The sequence below is a fragment of the Rhipicephalus microplus genome, chromosome 2 (assembly GCF_043290135.1).
Source record: "Rhipicephalus microplus isolate Deutch F79 chromosome 2, USDA_Rmic, whole genome shotgun sequence".
NCBI classification, from domain to species: Eukaryota; Metazoa; Arthropoda; class Arachnida; order Ixodida; family Ixodidae; genus Rhipicephalus; species Rhipicephalus microplus.
In genome coordinates this window covers 266,339,866-266,361,213 of record NC_134701.1, presented here as the reverse complement: position 1 = coordinate 266,361,213, position 21,348 = coordinate 266,339,866, and the positions used below count along the sequence as shown (strand labels likewise).

The following is a 21,348-nucleotide window of genomic DNA, read 5'->3' as shown; positions in this document are numbered from 1 at the left end:
ACACATGCTATATAAAAAAGGCGTATACTTCGAAACTGTCAAAGTTAAGTGATATTTTGGGCAAAGATACGAATGAAATTTCATTTTCGTTTATTTATTATTGACACGGATGCGTCCGAGTTGGCTATATTAGCACCTTTGCAAAAAATAATAATAAAATAATATAAAAGGCATTCGCAGACGCCCTGAACGGCCTCTGCGTTCTCTGCAGTATTGGGCGCACATACACAGCAACCACTTTATTTAGGGTAACAAAATTGAAGGCCGCGTTGACGTACCACAGTCAAGATCTCGAAGAGCGCGGAATTCAAAAGGACCGAGACAGCCTCTGGGGTACACCCGGCCAGTCTTGTGTCTCACGGTCGGCCACACCACAGGGAGGCGAATGGTGGTGACCGAAGCTCTCACAGCGGGCGCCCTGCGCTGCGGGCCACTAAAGTCGCAGTGACTTTACGGGCCACCCAAAGTGTGCGTGAGAGAGAGAGAGCACGATGCGGTCTACGAAGGGTGTTCGCGGGCGCGGGTGTCACACGAAAAAAAAAATAACGGGACGGTCGTTTGTTGCTCCGGTAGTGGTGGTGTTGGCAACGCAGCCGCTCCCTATAGGCTGCATCCTCGACAATTATAAAACGACGCTGCCTTTGGTCACGCCGGCTTACGTAACGCAGCGTGCCCTGGTGTGTAGGTGGCCACGTTTCCCAAACTTTCTGGAAAGGCAGCAGGACGAGTGGGCTGGGGGAGGGGCACGGAATCGTTTACGTGTTTGGACATGTGTAGCTGACATCCTGCTCCAGATATTTTTGTGTGTGGCGTAAATCAAACAGACAAAGGAATTATAGTGAAACTATAGGTTAACACAGAGCAGACTCAACCAAGCTTTAAATAATAAGTCCACGTCAGTCTCCGCCAAGCCTGGCTGCGCCAGTGCGTGGCTTTGATATGGCTTGAAACTTTCTTATCCCCTGCACGTATTATCGACCGTGCTCTCATAACAACGTCTATTCTTGACTGGATCTCTAGGTTTCCTCGTGCCGTTTCCTTCGCATACGCGCCGCAACGTACCATCCAGCCCGACTCAACAAGATTCTCGACATCTCTTCGCATTTCACGGGCAATCCAGGCGAGATAAACGAAAGACCTGGTTTCGTCGTTCTGGCGAGCTACAATCTGTGGGGTGGCGCTGAAACTCGCTGACTAGTCTTATATATATATATTTTTGCGTCACTGACGTCAATAAGTCCTGCGCGTTGACTTGACGCGTGCGAGTTTCGTAACATGGCCCGGGTCGCGTGTATGGCACGTCGTTCAGACGGTCTTGTTTGAACCAGAAGAGCTTTCGGCGCGGAGTCGAGAGATGGCGTTTCTCGCGGTCAGACGGGCATAAGGGCGACGGAGACGACGTTTTCGCCTCGCACGAACAGCTGGTTCACGTGCCGCGACCGGGGTGCCAGGGTCGGGGCCGCGGCGCGACGTCGTACCCGACCGGTCCTCGCTGGCCGCTTCGCCTGCGCCACGACCGCCGTCCGCTCCTCCGGCGGTAACGGCCTTGGGTCGCTCGGTGGATCAGAGGGTTCCCCTTGACCTGCGTAATAATAATAATAATAATAATAATAATAATAATAATAATAATAATAATTAATCACCACCGCCGTTTCGTCCGATTGCTAGTTCGGATTTTGACACATGGGACATATGTATGGGGAGTTTCGAAACTCTTTGATTCAGGAACCCCGCTGCTGGTCATGTCAGTGCCACGTTGGCCTTTTGAGCTATAATAAGATAAGACGCGCAACATCGTTTTGCGTAGTCAGTTATAACCGACAAGACGTCAAATTAGACAACGTGACGGAACTTGACAGAGCTCGGTATGGCACACCTGCTGATTCGGCAGCGTTTGGCGGGAACGAAGGCGTATACTGAGCATATGACGCGCAGAGAGTCGTGACGATGCAGTAAATTTGCGGCAGCGCTATACCAGCAAATCGGCGCACACCACAAGAATAATAAAAAAAAAGAACAGCATTAAGAAGAATAGTAAAAAACGTTCGGAATGCTACTTGGCCACAGTAGCACCATGCGCCGGCAAATTCAAACCATGGTCTCCCGTCGAGAGATCTTCCAAATGAGAACAACTTCCTCCTCCACGGAAGCACGACCGCTACACGCGGTTTTGACGTCGCCAATACTTGGAGGCGTTAAATGAGAGTAAACACGGGAAGCACACACCTGGCAAACACGAGAACAACAAAGGGAACGCACGTGAGAGCCCGGCAAATATAGAAGCACCTCGGATGCGTGACTCGCGCACCCCGAACGCGTCAGCGACAGATGCGGATCTAAAATGCCTCACTCTACAGTTAACTGCGCGAAATACGCGCCACCTTAGAATGGGCAATGGGAATTGACGCGCGGGAATTTGACACGTCATCGGTTTTGTGCCCGCATATTGTAAACAAAGGTGACTCCACCTTTTCCCGCGTCTCGGACGAGTCGCGAGCTGTATACTATAGAATATGTATTTTTTTTTAAATAATTGCAGAGCACAGTTTTATGGGAGTAGTCGACCTATATTCGTGCTCGACCTGTTTTCGAGTAAATACGCATTTGGCTGCAGTGCAAGGTGAGGCGTATATACTACACAAAAGACGCCACCTATGCGGGCATCTATGGTGTAGTACATACAACGCCATAGATGCCCACAGCGACGAACGTCCCTAGAGCGTGCAGCGGTTGAGGTCATGATCGTGGGTGATAGGTTAATGCGGAAGTTAAAGTGACACCAAAAGAGAGAAACGATTTTTTCTTATTGTAACATTCCACGACCAGCGGGCATAAACCCAAAGCACAATCAATGTTACAGTTGTATCGATAAATCACTCTTTCAATATTAGAAAATCATCACGCTTGCCGCAATTAGACGTTTGGTAAGCGAGAAAAAAAAACGCGAAAAGAAAACGCAGGTGGCGACACCACCTCGACATTCCCGCATCAAACGCTGGGACGTAGTAGATATGATGGCGTCTACTAGGTCTTATACGTGCTTTGTAATCAGCAAAAATGCGGTACATTGTCCCCAGAGGGGTACACAGACTTTATACCAAGTTTCAGGAAATTTAGTTGGCCACTGTCTCCCCGCCCCCTACCCCACCCCCTAAAGAAAAATAACTTTATCAGTAATGCCACGCGCGCAGATTTCGGCGCCAAATTTACTGATGAAACTGACTTCCTACGCTACTAATTAACGTATGGTGGTGAAGTTAATGACATTAGTGATTTCCAGGTATAATTTATCAATGTAAACCGATTCACTGTTTCGCTCTACGTAATGCCCCTTCAACTGCGCGGTAAGCATCTAAGGTGGTTGCTTGGCCATCCTCTCAGTGACTGTGACGCCCGCGGCGTTCAAGCCACCACTGTTTGAACTGCAGTACGGGAATAGCGAGGCAAGAACGTGTAGCACTAACCGGGCTCCGGCTGCACGTCTGGTCGTTGCAAGGGGATGCAGAGGGCCTTGCGGCGCGGGATCCGCTGCTTCGGTCGCTGTTCGGACGAGTCGCTGCTGGGCGTTGCGCTGAAACCAGACAGCCAGTGTCTGAGACGAGGGCCGCAGAGGCCCAAGCATCTCTACTCCACTCTTCTGTCGCACAGGTGTTGCAATCACCTGACAGCATATAACTGCTTACTGTTACATAAGTAGCTATTTAGCAGTTACTGTTAAATAAGCATGCTGCATGCGCGCCAGGAAGACCACGGCACACATGCAGCTCGACATGATAAGCTGTGCGAGGCGATCTGTTGCTAAGCAACGGCGCATCGATATCTGTTGAGATAGGGTCGGACACATTACGGCTAGCTGAAACAGCCTCGCTGCTGAAAAAAAAAAAGCTAGTTTCATCTTACGTATGTTTTGAACAGCGCTAATGGACGAAAACGAGCGAAAGAACGACACCGTCGTTCATTTGCAGGCTCCTCGTATTTTCCGGCTGCTGACCCGCAGGGCGCGGGTTCGAATCCCGGCTGCGGCGGCTGCATTTCCGATGGAGGCGGAAATGTTGTAGGCCCGTGTACTCAGATTTGGGTGCACGTTAAAGAACCCCAGGTGGTCGAAATTTCCGGAGCCCTCCACTACGGCGTCTCTCATAATCATCAGTGGTTTTGGGACGTTAAACCCCACATATCAATCAATCAATCCTCGTATTTTCGCGCTGTTTATTCGTTCAACATAAAAACACGCACACTTACCCAATTAACTGTGCATATGTTAGTACCCATTTCGCTAATAGTCATCATGGTCGAAATCGGCAGCTAGGCCACTCTGGCGTCTCTTGTAGCAATCGGTCAAGACGTTGCGCGAATGATGAAATATGCGATGTCTAGTGATATACAACCAGTTATTAGATGCGAAGCGTCTTATGGTCGAGCTCGATCCGGTGTGCGGCGTGACCGCCCATGCAGTGCATGCGCGCCCCTTCCCTTCACTCCTTTCCTACGCTTCCCCCTATCTCACTCACAGAGGGCGTTGTCGACGCATGCAGGCAGCGTCTGCTCGCTCACCCTCTATCTGCTCTATAGACCCAGCGGCGTTTACACCCCCACTGCGCATGCGCGTCCACCCAACACCCGCACCCCTCTTTCATATCCTACGCTCCCCCTCTCACTGCGCAACGCTGACGCAGACGGCATCTGCTAGCTAGTTTCTTGATTGAAAATTGGTCTCGTATCTGCATGCTTCACTGCAAATGTCGAAAGACGATAGTCTTGCGTGTGGAGAGAGTGAACAACGCGTTTATTTGATGTTCTGCGCGAGAAAATCGGTGAATTGTATTCTGGAAGCGCTGCGTCAGAGAGTCTCGATCAGTGCAGCGAAGGCGAACGAGCGCATCGAGTCACGTTAGACACGAGCGCCATCTGGCAGTTATCTTCGAAAACGAAGGAAGGCGTGCGCGCCCACGGAGAAAGATGCGCGCCTGTCTCGGAGGCGATAAGGTGTAGAACGCAAAGCGACGGGCAGGTGCCACCACCGTGTCGTCTTTGCAAAGCGTTGAAAACGCTTGCCTTTTTGAGCATCGCGTTGCATTTTCAGCGCAGCGTGATAATCCCTACGGTCTTTAGCATTACTCATGTGTGCCTTGTCTAGTATAAAGCCACACATACAAAATATCGACGTGTTGTTATGTTGCCTCAGATATGCGCAATAATTGCTTTTGAATTGACAGTCGCACTAGTATGAACGCTGAAACTTGAACAATATTGGTGGGCGCTGCGGATGGGGTTGGCCGTTTGAGGTATCGTTGGGGGCCGTTTAGGATATCGTTAGCGCGGACAAGCAGACAAATGTACAGACAGACAGACAGACATACATACAAAACGAAAGAGAGAGAGACAGACAGACAGACGGACGGACCGACGGACGGACGGACAGACAGACAGACCAAAATTTTGGCGTAGAAGGCCCCCAAGATCGTCTTTAAAAAGCCGGCTGCTCGTGCTGCACAACTGTTCACTGGCCACCCCGTATATTTTCGATCTCCAAGGTAGTGCCAGTGGAAGATTTCTTCTGTGCGTTGTTGAACAATAAAAATTCACAGCGCGCGCGTTAACTAAAAGCAGACTGCGGGTCTCTGTGACCAATCGGAGTCTCCCGTCTATGATTACCTATTAGCAGCGATTGGCATGTTGAGTAATAAACACCGCTCAATCACCGAGTGCTTTGCGCCTCCCCAGGTTTCTCTCCTGCGCAATCTCTCCTGCCAGCGTCATTATCTCTCCTGCCAGGGTTAACGCCGCCGCCAGTGTAAGCGTTAGCGCCCGCTGCTTCGCATCTATAAATGATTTCCTTTAGCGGGAGATTGTGTGATTTTGTGTCCGTAATATCGCACAGCATGTACCAATAACCTAAATGGGTACCTACGATGGAGTAGGGCAGCCAGAAGCGTGTTCATCCTCCTCGGGAATCCTCCTCGTGAGGCCCGAAGTGGTCGCCCACGCGGGAAGTCGGAGCTCGAGTGGCTCTCTAGCGACGGCCCTTGACGTGATCTCCTCCTTTCCACTCTCCTCTTTCTTCTCGTCCACTCGCTGCTGCGGCACCGGCTGTGACAACGCGAGAACAGTAGGTCAAACACGACAACATGTAGTAAAGACAGCGAAGACATGGGCAAGGAGTTATTTACCGACTCATATAACAAGGCAATAAAAAAATCTGGGTATGACGTTAATCTTTGTCTTGTGTGTCAGGTAATGTTTCTTGCACGTCGGCGTTCGTGTGCCCTGGCGTATTTCTCGCGTGGAGCTTTTGTTTCGCTCGTCACCGAAGCGGATCTCGGAGGCTACGTAGAAAGAAGCGCTTGGTCGAGATCTGCTCCGCAAGGTGCCGCAACTATCCCAGCTACTCGCGAGATAGGCGTCTGCTCGTTCAGTGAAATCTTTCATACTAGTTTCTCATTATCTATCCAGACAGTTAAGTGGCGCTAACATTAAGCTAGCTTGTGCTCTGATGTCGTATGTATCAATACATCACTCACCTTAAACCATCAATTTCGCACCGGTTTTGTCTTTTACAAGACTTTTTCTGAATATTCGGAAAACCGGAAATATGCGCTCGACTGGTATTACTTAAAATATAAACATGAGTCTCACTCGCTGCTCGTGCCACCGATAAGGGAAGGGACGATGATACAGAGTGAAGTTGAATCTAATCGTCAGACTCTACCTCGCGTTACGCTGTTATTACATGAAACTAGCCCAGCCGGCAACCACTCTGGGTTAACCAGACGGGTGCAACAAACACACCCGTTTGTTCTTTGTTTTTTCCATCAAACCAATAGCGCGATACGGACGGCAGAGATAAGACGACACTAGCGCCACAGCTGCATAATCCCTCGGCATTTTTTTCCCCTTTAAGACGCAAGGTAGCAGACCGAATAAGTGCGCGGGTCCAGTCGTACCTGGGACGGCAGCGATGTTTCAGGCGCGCTGGTCGCCGTCTCTGTCGTCGCCTTCCTTTCCTGCGCTTCCGCCGTCGCCGTCGGTAAAGACGGTGCCGGCGGCAGCAGCAGCACCTCGTCCACGTCGGCCAGGGCCAGGTTGATGTGCCGGTCGTAGGCGTGCACGAACCCCGTCAGGATGCTGCGCACCCGTGTGTGGCTCCGCGTCCAGACCTGCGCCGAAGAACAAGCAGCAGCTTCGCTGGCTATCAGTTACCTCATGAATGCGACGGCCCTTGTAAGATCCTCGAAGCAAATGCTCAGTTTTGAGGGGGGTATAAACACAGAGCGAGAAGAATCGACTGAGAAAAAAAAAACTAGAACAAAATTAGAAAAGAAGGTGGCTATGGCATTCAGGTAGTCGCACGTGAATCCAAGGGACCTTGTGAGTTGTCTCACCTTCATTTCCTTATTATCTAACTTTGCTTACTTTCGTTACTTGCTTACAACGTATCGTTCTTTTTTTTTTTCTCTAATGCAGATATTTAGAGGGACGTTCAGTGTCTCCGTTCTTTCGTAAACACGTCGGATCGCGTGGTTCTACTTCACCGCGTGCCCGTACACGAAAATCATGCTGTGCCCGGCAGCAGTTCAGAAACACTTCGACCCTGCGTGTTCAGGAAAGTGCCCATACTGTGGGAAGAAGGGTCCTCAGACGTCTTCCACGTGGTGTGGACATGTCACTTAACACCGACCCCCCCCCCCCCCCCCCCTTTACTCCATCCAACCCGAGAGGACTGTGAGGCTGTCCTGCTCGACTGCTCAGACCTGGTCAGCAAAAAGGACCTGGTCACGCGCGCCCGGGTAGGGGCTAATGTTAATGGACTGTCAACGAATGTTAATGTTAACGAGCCGACCCAGGCCATGGCCACCATCCGGGGGAGCCTTCACCTTTTACCTGAAGAAAGTATTACTGGTCATTTCTCACGTTTGATGCAGCATGCAAGGATTTCGCTTGCGCAAGCACGCAAACACACACAAGTGCGCGCAAAGAAAAGGAAAAGTGGGAAGACGAGGAAACGAGCACCGCCTGTCCCCCGCGGGGGACACCTCGACAGCAGCGCACAGAAGGGGATGAGAAATAGAAGACGAGCGGTGGCAAAAAAAGAAAAAAAGTGCCGCCATATCCACGAAGTGAATGATGATGAGTGGGCGAAGCTCCGGAGGTAAACCTGGTAAACCCTGAATCATCCGTACATTTTGCCCACTCGATTTTATTACAACGCTCCCCTAGCGTACGTCACCGCACTAAATCGAACGATTGCCTTCCACCAATGACACGCGCCATATGCGACATCATTTCTATTTTATAACATCTCGCATCTTTTTATCAACTACAACTGTACCGTCGTCTAGTTTATAACATCTTGCATCTTTTCATAATCAGCTACAAGTACCGCTATCTAGTGAACACTGCGAGAACTAAACGAGAGGTGGCTACATACAGGGGACGGTACCGCCATCTAGTGAACACTGCAAGAATTAAACGAGAGGTGGCTACATACAGGGGACGCACAGCCCACGCCCTAAGGAGCTTCGCCCCTAAAAAAAGCGAGACGCACGAAAAGGCCGGCGCCCATGCAACTCTTCGCTGAGCAAGGATGAGTAATGGCGACAGGGTTACCTTGACGCGCAGCCGGTCGCGCACCGCCCTGAAGAGGATGCTCAGGGGCCCCTTGGCGTGCATGCCTCCCATCGCACTGCGCTCCACCACACTGGCCACGGTGCGCGGACCACGCCGGACGCTGCGTTTGGGCTCGTCCTCTTGCTGCTGCGTATTCCCCCGCCAGCGCACTGTGTTTTACACTCGCTCTGCTGACCCGAAGGATCGCGGGATCGAAATCGCGGCCGCCCGCGGTCGAAATTTACGGAGCCGTCCACTGCGACGTCTCTCGTGATCGCATCGTGGCTTGGCAGAAAGAACGCGGATGTGGGCCAGTTTTTTTATTATTATTTCACGAATAATAAAGGTCACCGCAAAACCGCGCGGGACAGGGAGAGCGACAACAAGAAGCGGGTGTTCAGTGTTGCTTCGTGTTGTCTCGTTGTGTATCCCACGTGTTTTGCGGTTAGCTTTGCTAGTCGGACCGTGAATTTGGGGACGTAAGAAATTAGAAATTATATATCACTCACTTGCATTTCGGCTAATCACACAGTTGATCAGTACAAAAAAATCAGCTCAAAATATTGTTGACTAAAGAAAATTCGATTAAAGTTATTGAGAGTACCTTTCAAATACTAACTATTATTCCCATCTCATGCCGAAACAGGGTTCATTAGGGCGGATCCATTAAAAAGTATAGTTGCTGATCAAATGAGCTCAATTGAGACACGGACCGACACAAAAGGAAACGAAAAGAAAAAGAGACTAACGCTACCATACCAAAGCAATCAGCGCACGTCCACAAGTTCTTCACATGCTGTAATTTGCGAACACAGACGATAACTTTCCAAGTATATCACTTGTCACATGTGCGCGCACCTTCTGTTGACGCAATTTATGACGCACGATTGATTGATTTGTGGGGTTTAACGTCCCAAAACCACTATATGATTATGAGAGACGCCGATATGACGCACGAAAGACGAGAAGTACACACACACACGCGAACCACCTCGCGTGCATGGCACCTCCCGCTGAGGCCTTTACGATCAGAACGCAGTGCAAAGATGCGGTGTTAGTAGGGGGTGACCGCACACCCCTTCCTGGCCTGAGCGCACGGATGTAATACGTTGAGAGGCCTTTTCTGGCATTCTTCATACTATCAGTGGTTTCTGGGGCTTTACAAACGGTGCCGCGGATCAAGCGCAGGAGAGCGACGCCGGCCACATGGTTGCCACCCAGCGGCACAGCGCGCGACCGGTCGCGGTGACACGACCGCCGCATGCATCTGCGGCGGGGGTCGCTGACCAGCGGCGACCTCGCGAGGTTCGGCGGGACGCCTGACTCGGGCGCGCGGTCGACCCGACGGCGCCTGCGCAGACCCCGCTGCGTGCGTGTTCAGATTGAACGTAATCCTTCATCCCATTATGCACGTCTTCGAAATTTACTAAAACGAAGTAGATGCAACTGAAATATTCCTGCACGCGGATATCGATGGAACTCGCGAACACGGACGATATAACCTTCCGAGTAGATCGGCCGGTGATGCCAAAGATATCGCACCGCGCACACGTTAAAATGGAGCAAACGCAAGCCACGGCTTGTGTTCGTGTCATGTTTTGCGTGCGTTATGGGGTCGTTTGTTTGTGCGCCGCTTCATCAGTACCATGGCTTACCGCCACGCCTATCAGTGCATATTAAAGACGTAATTTTCGAGGAAAACGAAGCAGCGACATGTTTGCACAGCGAAAATTGAATTACCGAATAGCCCAATTAAGCTACTGTTTTATCCGAAGTGAATATAGTGTGCCCAATCCGAATATAGTGTGCCCATTTTTTATGTCCTGTCCAAATTCACCGCTGATTAGTTATCTAAGCAGACGTACATTATTTGCGTCGTCACAAGAACCAAATAAATTTGTTAGTCGTCTATTCAGGTTCCTATTAACTTCCTCGTTACGAACTAAGCGGCACATTTTTACATGGGAAATAAAAAGCGAATCATTACAGAACAATATGTAGTTCCATGTTTGTGCATTTAAAATTGGCCATGTACATACCGATACTAGTAACGTCCCGTTCCTCGTCCAATTTGCCTGACGTCGTCCACGCTGTCAGTCACGACGCAGAAAAGACAGTGCTAAGCGCGAGTGCACTCAGAAAAAAGTAATTGGCGCATGCTATTAAAAGCTATAGTTTCGGTTCTTCGTGTATCCTGAAGCCGCGATATGGTACGAGCTTTTTGTCACACGCTCGCACAATGACGATATTACGGCCGCTCCGCAACGTGACTTCGTTGATGACGCACAAGCGGCCGTTTTGGAAGTGTTGGTATACCCAACGTCATCACTCGAAACCAGACAGCTGCGTGAAGTTGCCACAATTAGTACTGTAGGCTGAGGTCAAGCTATAGTGTTGATGTCGGTAGGTGCGCCATAGGAAAATGATTTTAATGCCAAAATAAAAAAAAATCAGCATTTGCTGAGCTGAACACTTGCACAGAGCAGTCTCTGCATGCCAAGAGATTTGTAAGGCAGAGTGAACTCGACTTTGAAAAAGAGTGTAAGTACCGCTTTCAGGGAAGCTCACTTATTGTCCTTATACGACTGTTCGTCTCTCTCAAGAAAGTGGCGGACAGTTCACGACTAGAAACGAAAGCCAGCAATAGCATGTTTGTGACATGCTTTGGTCTGTAGAACTACAAGGGCAGTAGGTTACATAAAGCTGTATAGAAAACAGTAAACGAAAAAAAAAAGTTTGAGCGACACGCCGAGAAGCTTCAATTAAAGAAGGATCATTCGGGCACGAAACGCCGTCAGTCGCTAATAGCACACCATTTCTGCCGACGCGCTAGAGCGCCGCCATCTTGGACCGATTACGCTGCAGTTTTGTGCACGTACCAGATAAACAAACAGTACTAAGCTGAACTGGCACGCGCGAACACGCTCGGGCCGGTACATTCAACGTTCCATGACCGTGGTCATTTCATATTACGACACATAAAACCGACAAAACGATCGCTCAATAGCCCGCAATGGCGGCGCCCATGAATCGTAAATAATATCGCATATAATATTTGTTTTTTTACACTACGTAAAGCCACGCATACAAAAAATTGAAGCCGGTGCCAAGCCCGTGCAATCTGAGTTAACAGCGGAGTTGGCGGGCAGGCTCCACCACCTGGCGAACGCAGATTGAGTTATTTCTCTATTATCATCTTCTTTATTTGATGTTTCTTTCTTAGCTTATCTCTTTCTACATCTTCGTCTTTCTTGTTTATTTCATTTTTCTTTATCTGTCTATATCTCCTTTCCCTAATCCCCACTTACCCTTTCACCCACATTATTCTATACTAGAAGCTGCTTAGCACATGCTATATACACTATACTATGCAATCATATTCTACACATCCGTAGTGACACATTGGGCAACTATGGTCGGCTGCTACATCAGGTTTGACGGTACGATGAAGCGCAGCTTATCTCATTCTCATAAGAAATACGAGCAAACAGCGGCCGTTTGTACAAACATCGCAAAGTTTCTCACGAAGTTGACAGCATAAATCTGCACCATACCACGCACGAACCATGCTGTATCGGTCGCGGTGTCATGTGCGCCTGGAAAGCCCGTGATGCGCACAATACCAGCTGCTTTTAAAGTCGTCAGAGATTAGCCACGTTCGTCCTTCACAACGTCACATATGGCACAATCGATGCATAGTGCAATTTTGCTCAAATCGGGTCAGGCTCGTCGGGCGGCTTCCTATATGTTGATTGGTTTGTTCTCGCGTTAAAGAGCTCGTTTTGCAGAAATTCCGGCGTCGGCGGTTGTGAACGAAACATCGTCGTGTCTCTGACCGAAAAATCGAGAAAGATGCAAATAAAGTAAATGATAAAAATTGCCGGGTCCGAATGCGGCTTGAACCCAGGCCACCTGCGCGGAAAGCAGGTGTTCTACCCTAGAGCCACCGTACTTGTTGAAAGTGCTTTGGGAAAACGTGCTTAGAAGAATTACGTGCCAGGCGCATATGATCGCGTCCGGCGTCAAAAGATGTGAATTGAGCAACGCGTACACAATTTTTTTTTTAGGGTCCACCCATTACAAAGCGCTCAGACATGTTTAATCAACAGCTTCAGAAGCATAAACAAAGTGAACAGCTGCGTAGTTCCGCGTGTTACCCTAGGGACGCGTGGTTGGCCATTCGCCGATCCGCCGAAGGAATAATTATGGCGTAGTGGGCACTTAAACTGTACTTGCACGAGGCATTCAATGACACTCTGAAACGGTCACTGTTACTACGCGCGCAGTCGTTCGCTCCCTTACGGCAAGGTTGAGGCATGCACGACCGCTTCAACTAGCGAAGAGAACTCCGTCTTGCAGTCAGACGCCGAAGTACGAGGCGAAAGAAAACGATCCGTTTCGCAAGACACGTTTCAGCAACAAGGCACATTTTCAAAACGGCGCCTGCCGATTGTTTACCTGAACTTCCCGCCGAACTCGCGGCGTCGTCTCCGCTTCAACCATCGCCTTTTTATCGCGCATGTACTTATCGGCGAACTCCTCCAGACTGGAGAGAGGCTGGACATCCGGCACAGGCGCACGCACGTCCTCATCGTAGAAAACAGCGTAAGGATCGCGTAATTGTTTCGTCAATTCTACACCGCGGTCGTCGACACTGCTGGGCGCCGCCATTTTGGCGCACTGAATCCGAAGGAGGCGTCGCTTCGTATTTGAACGGCGGAAAGCTTCCGCTTGTTTGTGGCGCTAGTTTCGTAACCGAAGCGCGCGGTTTCGGTTTCGTTTGCTTGTAAGCCGTGCTTGCAGGTGGGGCGCCGTGTTCACATTCTGGTCATTATTGGCGCAAACAAAAAATATTTGTGTGCATAAGAGATATAACACGCTGTTTGTGTTGGGAGCACCTTACACTTCCAAAAGCGATGTTGAAGTAAAAAGAGATGATTTCATCTGCAAAGCTCATGTTTGTATACTGAAGATAGTGTGTTTACATACTAAAGCAACTGATTGGCTCTGGGAAGCGATGAGTAGAAAAAATGAGAATGCAATCAAATGATACATAAATAATAATGTTCGATATTTTCGTCCAACTTGAAGTCGTCATCAGCTTGAAATGAAAATCACCTTGCGCTTATTGAGAGGTCTATGTCCAGCCTTTACTACATACTTACTACACTCCAGGCGTTTTACTAAAAACATCGTCCCAACGAAAATTTTTGTATTCATTCATTAACTATTTTGCAATAATGTAACTGTTTCTCTGCTTTTATTTCGATATTTTGATCTTTGTTTTGTGTATAGGCTTTTTTTTTTCTTTTTTGCTTTGGCTGTTTGCGGTAACCCAGCGTTTAGGATTAATTTCGACATTCTCTTCGAGTGCGTTGTGCACTAATTAATAACTCAGGACAAATTTGCGCCGATGCATACCAGCCTTTGACTAGCAGTGCGATATACAATTAAAGAATTAATTATTAATCGTCTTTTCATGTATTCGTGGTGGTTATGATAAGCCATTAACGCTCCTCGACTCAACTAAGCTATATATTTTTTTGCACTCTGAATATGCCATTCTTTATGCACTATGTTGCGCTGTCGCTAGTTCTTGCGGTCGACTATTGGATAGGTGGTTGAAGCTTGAAGGTTGTACTTTGACTCGTATAAATACATCGGTGTAAAAATGCTGTGGGTGGTCGCCAAAAGCCAACTATAATTACAGCTTGTGGATATGTGCATGTGCTTCCTTCCCCCAAAATTGATTTTATTGACATATCATTTGGTAAAAAACAGCAGCAACGACATGCTGCTAGCTAACTAGCTAGCTAGCTAGATAGGGTAGATAGATAGATAGATAGATAGATAGATAGATAGATAGATAGATAGATAGATAGATAGACACAGACAGACAGACAGACAGACAGACGGACAGACGGACAGACGGACAGACAGATAGACAGACAGACAGACGGACGTACGGACGGACGGAGAGGCAGATAGATAGATAGATAGATAGATAGATAGATAGATAGATAGATAGATAGATAGATAGATAGATAGATAGATAGATAGATAGATAGATTATAATATTTTCTCAACTTATATCCTGATTGTATGCTCTCCGTATTAAGGTCGTCCTTAATCCCGCTGAGTGCTATTACTGCATGCACTGCAGCATCGTAGCATAGTCAGACTTGAACTTGTGCAATCTATTATCACCGATTTCTAACGCCATCTGCCTTCGCGACGCTACAGCGTCTTTATCGCTTTGAAGGCAGCTTGGGTAATCGTTGGTGGCTCAAGAAAAACACAGACAAAAAAAAAAAAACTGAGGGCCGATAATGGGTGAGGGGTCGGGACTCTGCATATCCACATATGAGCCGTTTGCGAATTGTCCCAAGTCCGAATATAGCGCCGCCGTCTAGTTTATCTCATTGTTGGAGGCGTGATAACGCGTCGTCCTCTTCAGAAGGCCCGTGCAGTCGAACGATAACGCCGTACTTGCAGCTTGCACTTCTTCCCATGCATGCAGAGGGTACGAAGCAGAGCGTTACGAAAGCGCTGTTTCGCACTGGGTATAGCGAGTTAGAGCGGAGGTGTTACTGCGTCGAAGCATGCATTTCCGAATGAAAAGGCGTACCATAAACAGTCTGGGCGCGCAAGGGATCTCATTACGACGAGAGCACCCCTTTCCCGCCGTCTCGCGCAGTCTTCTCGCTTTCACTATGTAAATAAGCTCTTCCGCTGAGTGACGTCACCCTCGCACTCAAGTTCGCTCTTCAGCTGCCGGACCTAGCGAGCTCGACTGGCACGCCGCCTCCCTGTCGTTGCGTTGCTTCCAGGGCCAAGGCCACTTGTGAACTGCGGACAGCGGCGAGCCTTCCCTCCTCCTCTCCGAAGAGCGAAGGCCACTGTAAATGAGGGCAGCTCTAACAGAAACGCTCTCTCAGCTGTGACTGGACTGTCAGTATGAGTGAGCTATCTCGTTCCTCTAACCTTTGGCTCGAAGAGAGTCCACCTGACGCTGGACCTGATGCACTTGAGACTGACACCCGCTTTTTTTTTTTTCTTAACGGAAAGAAACACCCGTCAGAAAGGAGGGACGCTCGAAAAATGCACGCCGTCTGGAATTGGTTGAAACACGCCCTGGCGGGGAAGCTCGCTCGCTGCGCGGAGCCGGCGATACCACCCAAGCTTCACGGTCGGAAAAAATGCTCGCGCGGCTTTTAGAAGCAAAGGGGGGGGGGGGGGAAGCTTCTAGAGAAGAAGGATTGCCTTTCTCAAGGACGCGCGCACTGCCTCGAGAGCAGCAGCAGCATCAGCGAGCGCGCTACGTTGCGCGTGCTCAGAACGAGACTAGTAGGGGAGAAAACGCGACGTCCGTGCGGGGAGCAAGAGAAACATCGTTTCTTCTTTCCCCATGGCCACTTTCTTTTTTTTTTTTTTCGCGTCGTTCGACTCTCCGTCGATGCGATGAGCGCGTTGTGCAACTGATTTTAGGAGAAGGAGGGAGTGTTGCTCGAAATGTGCGGCCCTTTGCGACTAGCTCATCGTCGCCGCTAACCATGGAGGGTGGACCCAGTGACTGTTATTGAAGCCGGGCTCCCTCCTAATTGGAGAGCCACATTGCCGGTCATCAGAGCCGCTTAAAAAGGAAGCGAGCAGAGGACAAGCGGGGGCCTTAACGTCGTCTGCTGCTGCTACAGCAGCGCCCCGACGGTGGCCTCGGGGAGCGACGGAGAGAGCCGCCAAAGCGAAGCAGAGTTCCGTTGCCGGAAGTGCTCGCGGGTGACGTCAAGATCACCAGCCGAGTGCTTCGCGACTTCCGGGTTTCCCCGCGCGCCGCCGGCTCCTCCAAGCGCCGCGTGCGCGTGTAGGCTTTTGAAGGCCGGCGGTGGATGCATGTGCTTTCGCCTGGCGGCGGCCGCTGCTGCCTGCGAGCATCAGCTGCGTCGTCGCGTGTCGCCAACTGCCCTGCCCGTGCTCTGCCAGTTTGATCACCGACGGCGAGGGGAGGACCCCTTGCGAACTACGGGAGAAGCCATGTGCTCTCAGCTCGGATTAATGCGCGATCGGCGACACTGAAACAGCTCCCGTCGGCGAGGGACATGTGATGCGAGGTATGTAGAGCAGTAGCACGTCAGGCGTTTTTTAGCTGGGCCCAAGCTCGCCGCAAAGTCACACGGCCAAGGTCGCTTGGTGATTGTAGTCTGGGCAGGACGCGCGCAGTTGTCGCTCGCGGCGGCAACGCCGGCGCTCCACGAGCACTGCGCGAAACCACGTGTTGCGCAACCGTCTCCCGCCGCGCTTCCCTCAACAAGTTGTGCCGCCACAGCCTCATCTCGAGGGCCCGCTCTTTCCGTTCGCCGGCAAATTCCTCGTGGTATGATTCCGTCTCTCCTTCTCTTTCTTTTCACCTACGTTGTCCGTACATACAATTTATACGCTACAGTGTACGCATTGACGGAGGAGAGAAAGGAGGAGGGATGTTACTGTGTATCCGGGGTGCGCGGCGAGGGCGCACACTGTCGTCGATTGAACCGGCGGAGTGGCACTTTTGTCATTGATATTTCGATGCAGTCCCACGTGGGGCGTTACCACGCACTACTCTCCGACTTGGGAGTGTCGGCGCTACATAAGTATCAGACACGACATGACGCTTTCTCATTACATGTTCCTGGCTGCCTGCATGCGCTGTCACAGCGGCGAGTGGCACTTTCCCCTCGCGATCGCGCCTTTTGCACGCAATGCCGCTGTAGACAAAATTAAGGGTAGAGATGAAACGAGCTGGTTGGCCTTTTGGATAACAGAACTTTTGTAGTGCGCCAGTCAAATCGACGCGGAAGCCGCCCCATACGCACAGCACGTCGCGTGTGCGTTTCCATTCATTCGTGATCTGGGTGTTTCGGCACCGGCGTAAAGATGGGACCGACGATCTATGCTCGGCACGGGATTCTCCCGTCTGACAAGGTTTCATCGCCAAACCCTCTGTTCAAACGGGGGCGCGATTTATGTTTATCCTTTTCGTGTTCGGGATGGTAAATGTTTGGACGATCGGAGGTGGCGAAGCAAGCCGTATCTTTGTTGGAGAGACAATACCCAGATCTCGTATTATGCAGACGCGTTGGCACGAGAAAAGGAAAAAAAAAGATAAAAAAAAGTGGTCCCTAGCTGCTTACGCAATGTTCGCCGAGCACTGCAGAAAAGCCGCGGCTGTTTCGTTGTAGTGTTTGTTGAACAGGCCCGCCTTGGCAGCAGTGGGCTGTTTGCCTCCGGCGCGCTTCGGTTGCGATACCGCTTCACACTTAACGGTCTTCCGAGTCACATTCACGACGGGCTTCGCGTTTATTTCCACAGAGGAGAGCCAAGAAGTAGTGGTAATAATAAAACTCACCTAAGCAATCTAAATCGGTACAGAGTATTCTCGCCGGCAGGTGCCGCCTCGGGCAGACGCCTGTACCGTTATTGATTTCGGGTCTCCCGCGTTTAGGTTTGGTAACGCGTGGACGGAGGTGGCAAGCTGCGCTTTGCTGGCCGTCGCCACAGTCCGGCTTTCAGGACCGTTACTAATACGCGCACGGTTCTTCAGCGATGCTTAGTAGACACACTATGCAGCGCTCGCACGGCAGCTGCACATACCGGCTTCCCTGTTTCGCGGAAACACAACCGCGTTGGAATGAGTGTGGTGGCCGTTCCGCGCTTTCTTGGCCGCTGTCCAGCAGTGGCGTAAAATAACGCACTGGGGCGGCAGCGTCGTTCAGCGGCAATCCTAGCGAGAGCAGGTTTCTCTTTTTATACTTTCTTCTCCTCTCTCTTTTCTTTTTTAGAGCTGACGCCCGGCTCGGGCCTAACCAGCAGCGCTCGCGAGGGCGTCCCCTGGCAGCGCCCACGTGGCCGCGCTTTCTTACCATCGCGTTAACGCCAGGCCTAACAGCGCGCCGTCCTCTGCTGCTGCCCGCCCGCCCCTTTTGTTTTAAGTGCGAGGGAACCCTCGTTTGTGAGCGTACGCCAGCGCGAAGCTGAGAGGCCCGATATATGCGTGGTATGGAGTCTACATGGTATACAGACAGACAGTCTACGCAACGAACATCGCAGCACGCGGTGGGGTTCGGGAGACACCCTGCAGCCAGCGCCGGCAGTGTGAACATCCCGGCTTGGTGTTTTTACTATTCGGTCGCACGAAAAGCTGCTCATTCCAGACCATGTGGTGCATAGAATGAACCAAGCGTCGTACCGTACTGTGGAAAGGACGAGGGAAAAAAAAAGTTTAGACCGATCGTCCGCACACAGTAAACCAGTTTGCACCTTAACTGACATCCTACGAAGGAGGGGCGTAGCCAGGGGGTGGTAAGCCGCGCCCATGACCCCCCCCCCCCTCCCCGCGTAATTTTTTTCGCGATGGCACTGAGAGCGAAAAATGACCACTTCAAGGGGGTGCCCTTCCCGAACTCAAAAAGTAGCCCCCCCCCCCCCCCCCCCCCAAAAAAAAAAATTATAGATGGCTAAGCGCCTTCTACGAAGGATGATGAAGCGTGGAAACTTGGACAAGTTGGTAGGACATAACTGAATGTAGGAACAGCGCAACCTAGAAATAGTTCGTAACTACGGAACAGAAAAACACGGATAGAAAAGAGCGCTGACTTTCACCAAAGATCTAATTAAATCGAATTAAATCTTTGTGGGAAGTCAGCGCTCTTTTCTGTCCTTGTTTTTTCGCTTCCGTAGTCACGAACTAACTACTTCTAGGTTGCGCTGTTCCTACATTCGGTTATGAAGGGTGTCTTGAGAAAGCAACACACCCATGTCATGGGCGTTTTGAAACGCCGAAAGACCCACGACATGGGTGTTTCGGTTTGTCAAAATACCCTCATCGTAGGGTGTTGGTCATAGACACAGCAAAGCACCCTTAAGAGTGTGAACTGCGCTAAAACTGCTGCTTGTGTGAGTTGATTGGTTCATGATAAAGATAAATTTACCGGCGCAAAAAAAAAAAAACATTTCGGAAGGACACACACACACACACACACTGCAAACAGGTTTACAGTACAACTGTGAGCAAAAAGACAATCGCGCTTGTAGCAATATCTGCTATCAGCTGCTTATAGCGCGCTTTGCAATAACGTCAGGTGAGGCAGTATGTCGGACACATCGAAAGTCCTGCCGGACCATATGCGCTATTATGGAGACTCAAATTTCGCCATATTATCAGATTTTCGTTATGGTGTCATTTTAAGCCGATCCAGAGACGGCGTAGCAGCCCTCGAGATATTGGCAAATCAGCGTAGATCAGCGGCGGAACTCGACAATGTCCAGGATAGCATTTTGGTTAGAAAAGGTACTTATGAGCCTCGCGTTCACACACACACAAAAAAAAATCGTTACCCTTGAATTCTTATTAAATCGCATGTCTGCGCGCGTAAAGGCTGTTTCACATGCCGCGACTGCAGCGAAAAAAGTCGTTCCGTTCGCTCCAGTCGCTCTGTTCGCAACCTCCGCTAATGGCGGTTTCGCCCCGCCGTGGTGGTCTAGTGGCTATAGGTACTCGGCTGCTGACCCGCAAGTCGCGGGTTCGAATCCCGGCTGTGGCGGCTGCATTTCTGATGGAGGCGGAAATGTTGTAGGCCCGTGTGCTCAGATTTGGGTGCACGTTAAAGAACCTCAGGTGGTCGAAATTTCCGGAGCCCTCCACTACGGCGTCTCTCATAATCATATGGTGGTTTTGGGAAGTTAAACCCCACGTATCAATAAATCAATCAATCTAATGGCGGTTTCGTTTCACATGGACCGCGAACGGTCCGCGATTTTCGCTCTGCGACGCCGTCGTTCGTTGTGGCAGACACTGCAGAATTTTTCAAATAAAATGTGACAATCTGTGCGTTATGATACCAAGTTTCCATGAACGGTAACGAAGAGCACTTGCGTTTCGTCATTTAAGAGCACTTTCCGATCTAACTAAAAACTTTAAAACGCGCAACAGTGGTCATTACCAAAACAAAAAAAAAAACATCGACGCAATTTCGACAGCTTGGCTGGCCCGGCCCTATTTTGACGGGTCCCCAACAGAAATCGCTCCCACCGCTGCGATCTAGAGCGAAAATTTCCAACATGGAAGCTCGCCGCGGACGGCTGCGGCGGGAGCGAACTGGCATTCTTCTCGCTGTGAGCGAATTCGCGGACTTAAAACCGCTACTTTTTGTGCCACGTGAAACGGCCTTAACTCTTCGAGAGAACAAGTGTAATCCGTTATCTACAGTGAGCATATAGCTTATATCAGTGTCCTACAGATGTAGAAGGATCCTAATTCGAGTGAGATTGAGGTCGTAAGTAGGGATTCTAGCCACCCTATCGTAAGCCTTGTGAAGGGGCTGTACGGATTTGAAACGAAGGTACAAGGAAGCGGAAACAGAAAGGACCAGCGCCGACTATCAGCTGAAATTTTATTGAATAGACAGCGCATAAGTAAAGAACCTTTTGTATTTTTGAGCCGCATACGTGAACACATGCCCAGAGCATGATGAAACACATACATAAGTTTTTTTCCCCTCTGTGTCCCCTTCCATAAATTAGAGGTAAGGTATTTCGACAATTCATTGGATTTGAGAAAAAAAAACGCATTTATATGTTTTATCTTGTTCTGGAAACGTGTCCATGTAAGCGCATGGAAGGTTCTTTGTCGTTTCTTCAACGAAACTTCGGTTGGTTTGATGATGATGATGATGATGATGATCTTTGGATCATTGGCACGTGCCCACT

At 50.0% G+C, this 21,348-nt stretch overlaps 2 protein-coding genes across 9 annotated transcripts in view; one reads left to right on the top strand and one right to left on the bottom strand.

Annotated features, from left to right (window-relative positions):
* Nucleotides 1-21,348, top strand: part of LOC119170029 (uncharacterized) — a 246,270-nt gene that overhangs the window by 59,089 nt on the left and 165,833 nt on the right. For 2 of the 8 annotated variants that reach the window (XM_075880966.1, XM_075880921.1), the window contains exon 1: nucleotides 16,583-16,715. The exons of 5 other annotated variants lie outside the window; for them this stretch is intronic. The gene's annotated coding sequence lies outside the window, so the exon portion shown is untranslated. Of the gene's footprint in view, nucleotides 1-16,582; nucleotides 16,716-21,348 lie in introns of those variants that run through there. One more of the 8 variants, XM_075880954.1, reaches the window with a different exon arrangement.
* Nucleotides 74-13,278, bottom strand: LOC119169240 (uncharacterized). The gene is made up of 6 exons (XM_075880909.1): nucleotides 13,066-13,278; nucleotides 8,608-8,754; nucleotides 6,945-7,157; nucleotides 5,912-6,090; nucleotides 3,465-3,571; nucleotides 74-1,582 (listed from the first exon to the last, which is right to left on the bottom strand). Exons 1-6 carry the CDS (start codon nucleotides 13,276-13,278, stop codon nucleotides 1,371-1,373), a joined length of 1,071 nt encoding a protein of 356 aa, XP_075737024.1. The 3' UTR covers nucleotides 74-1,370.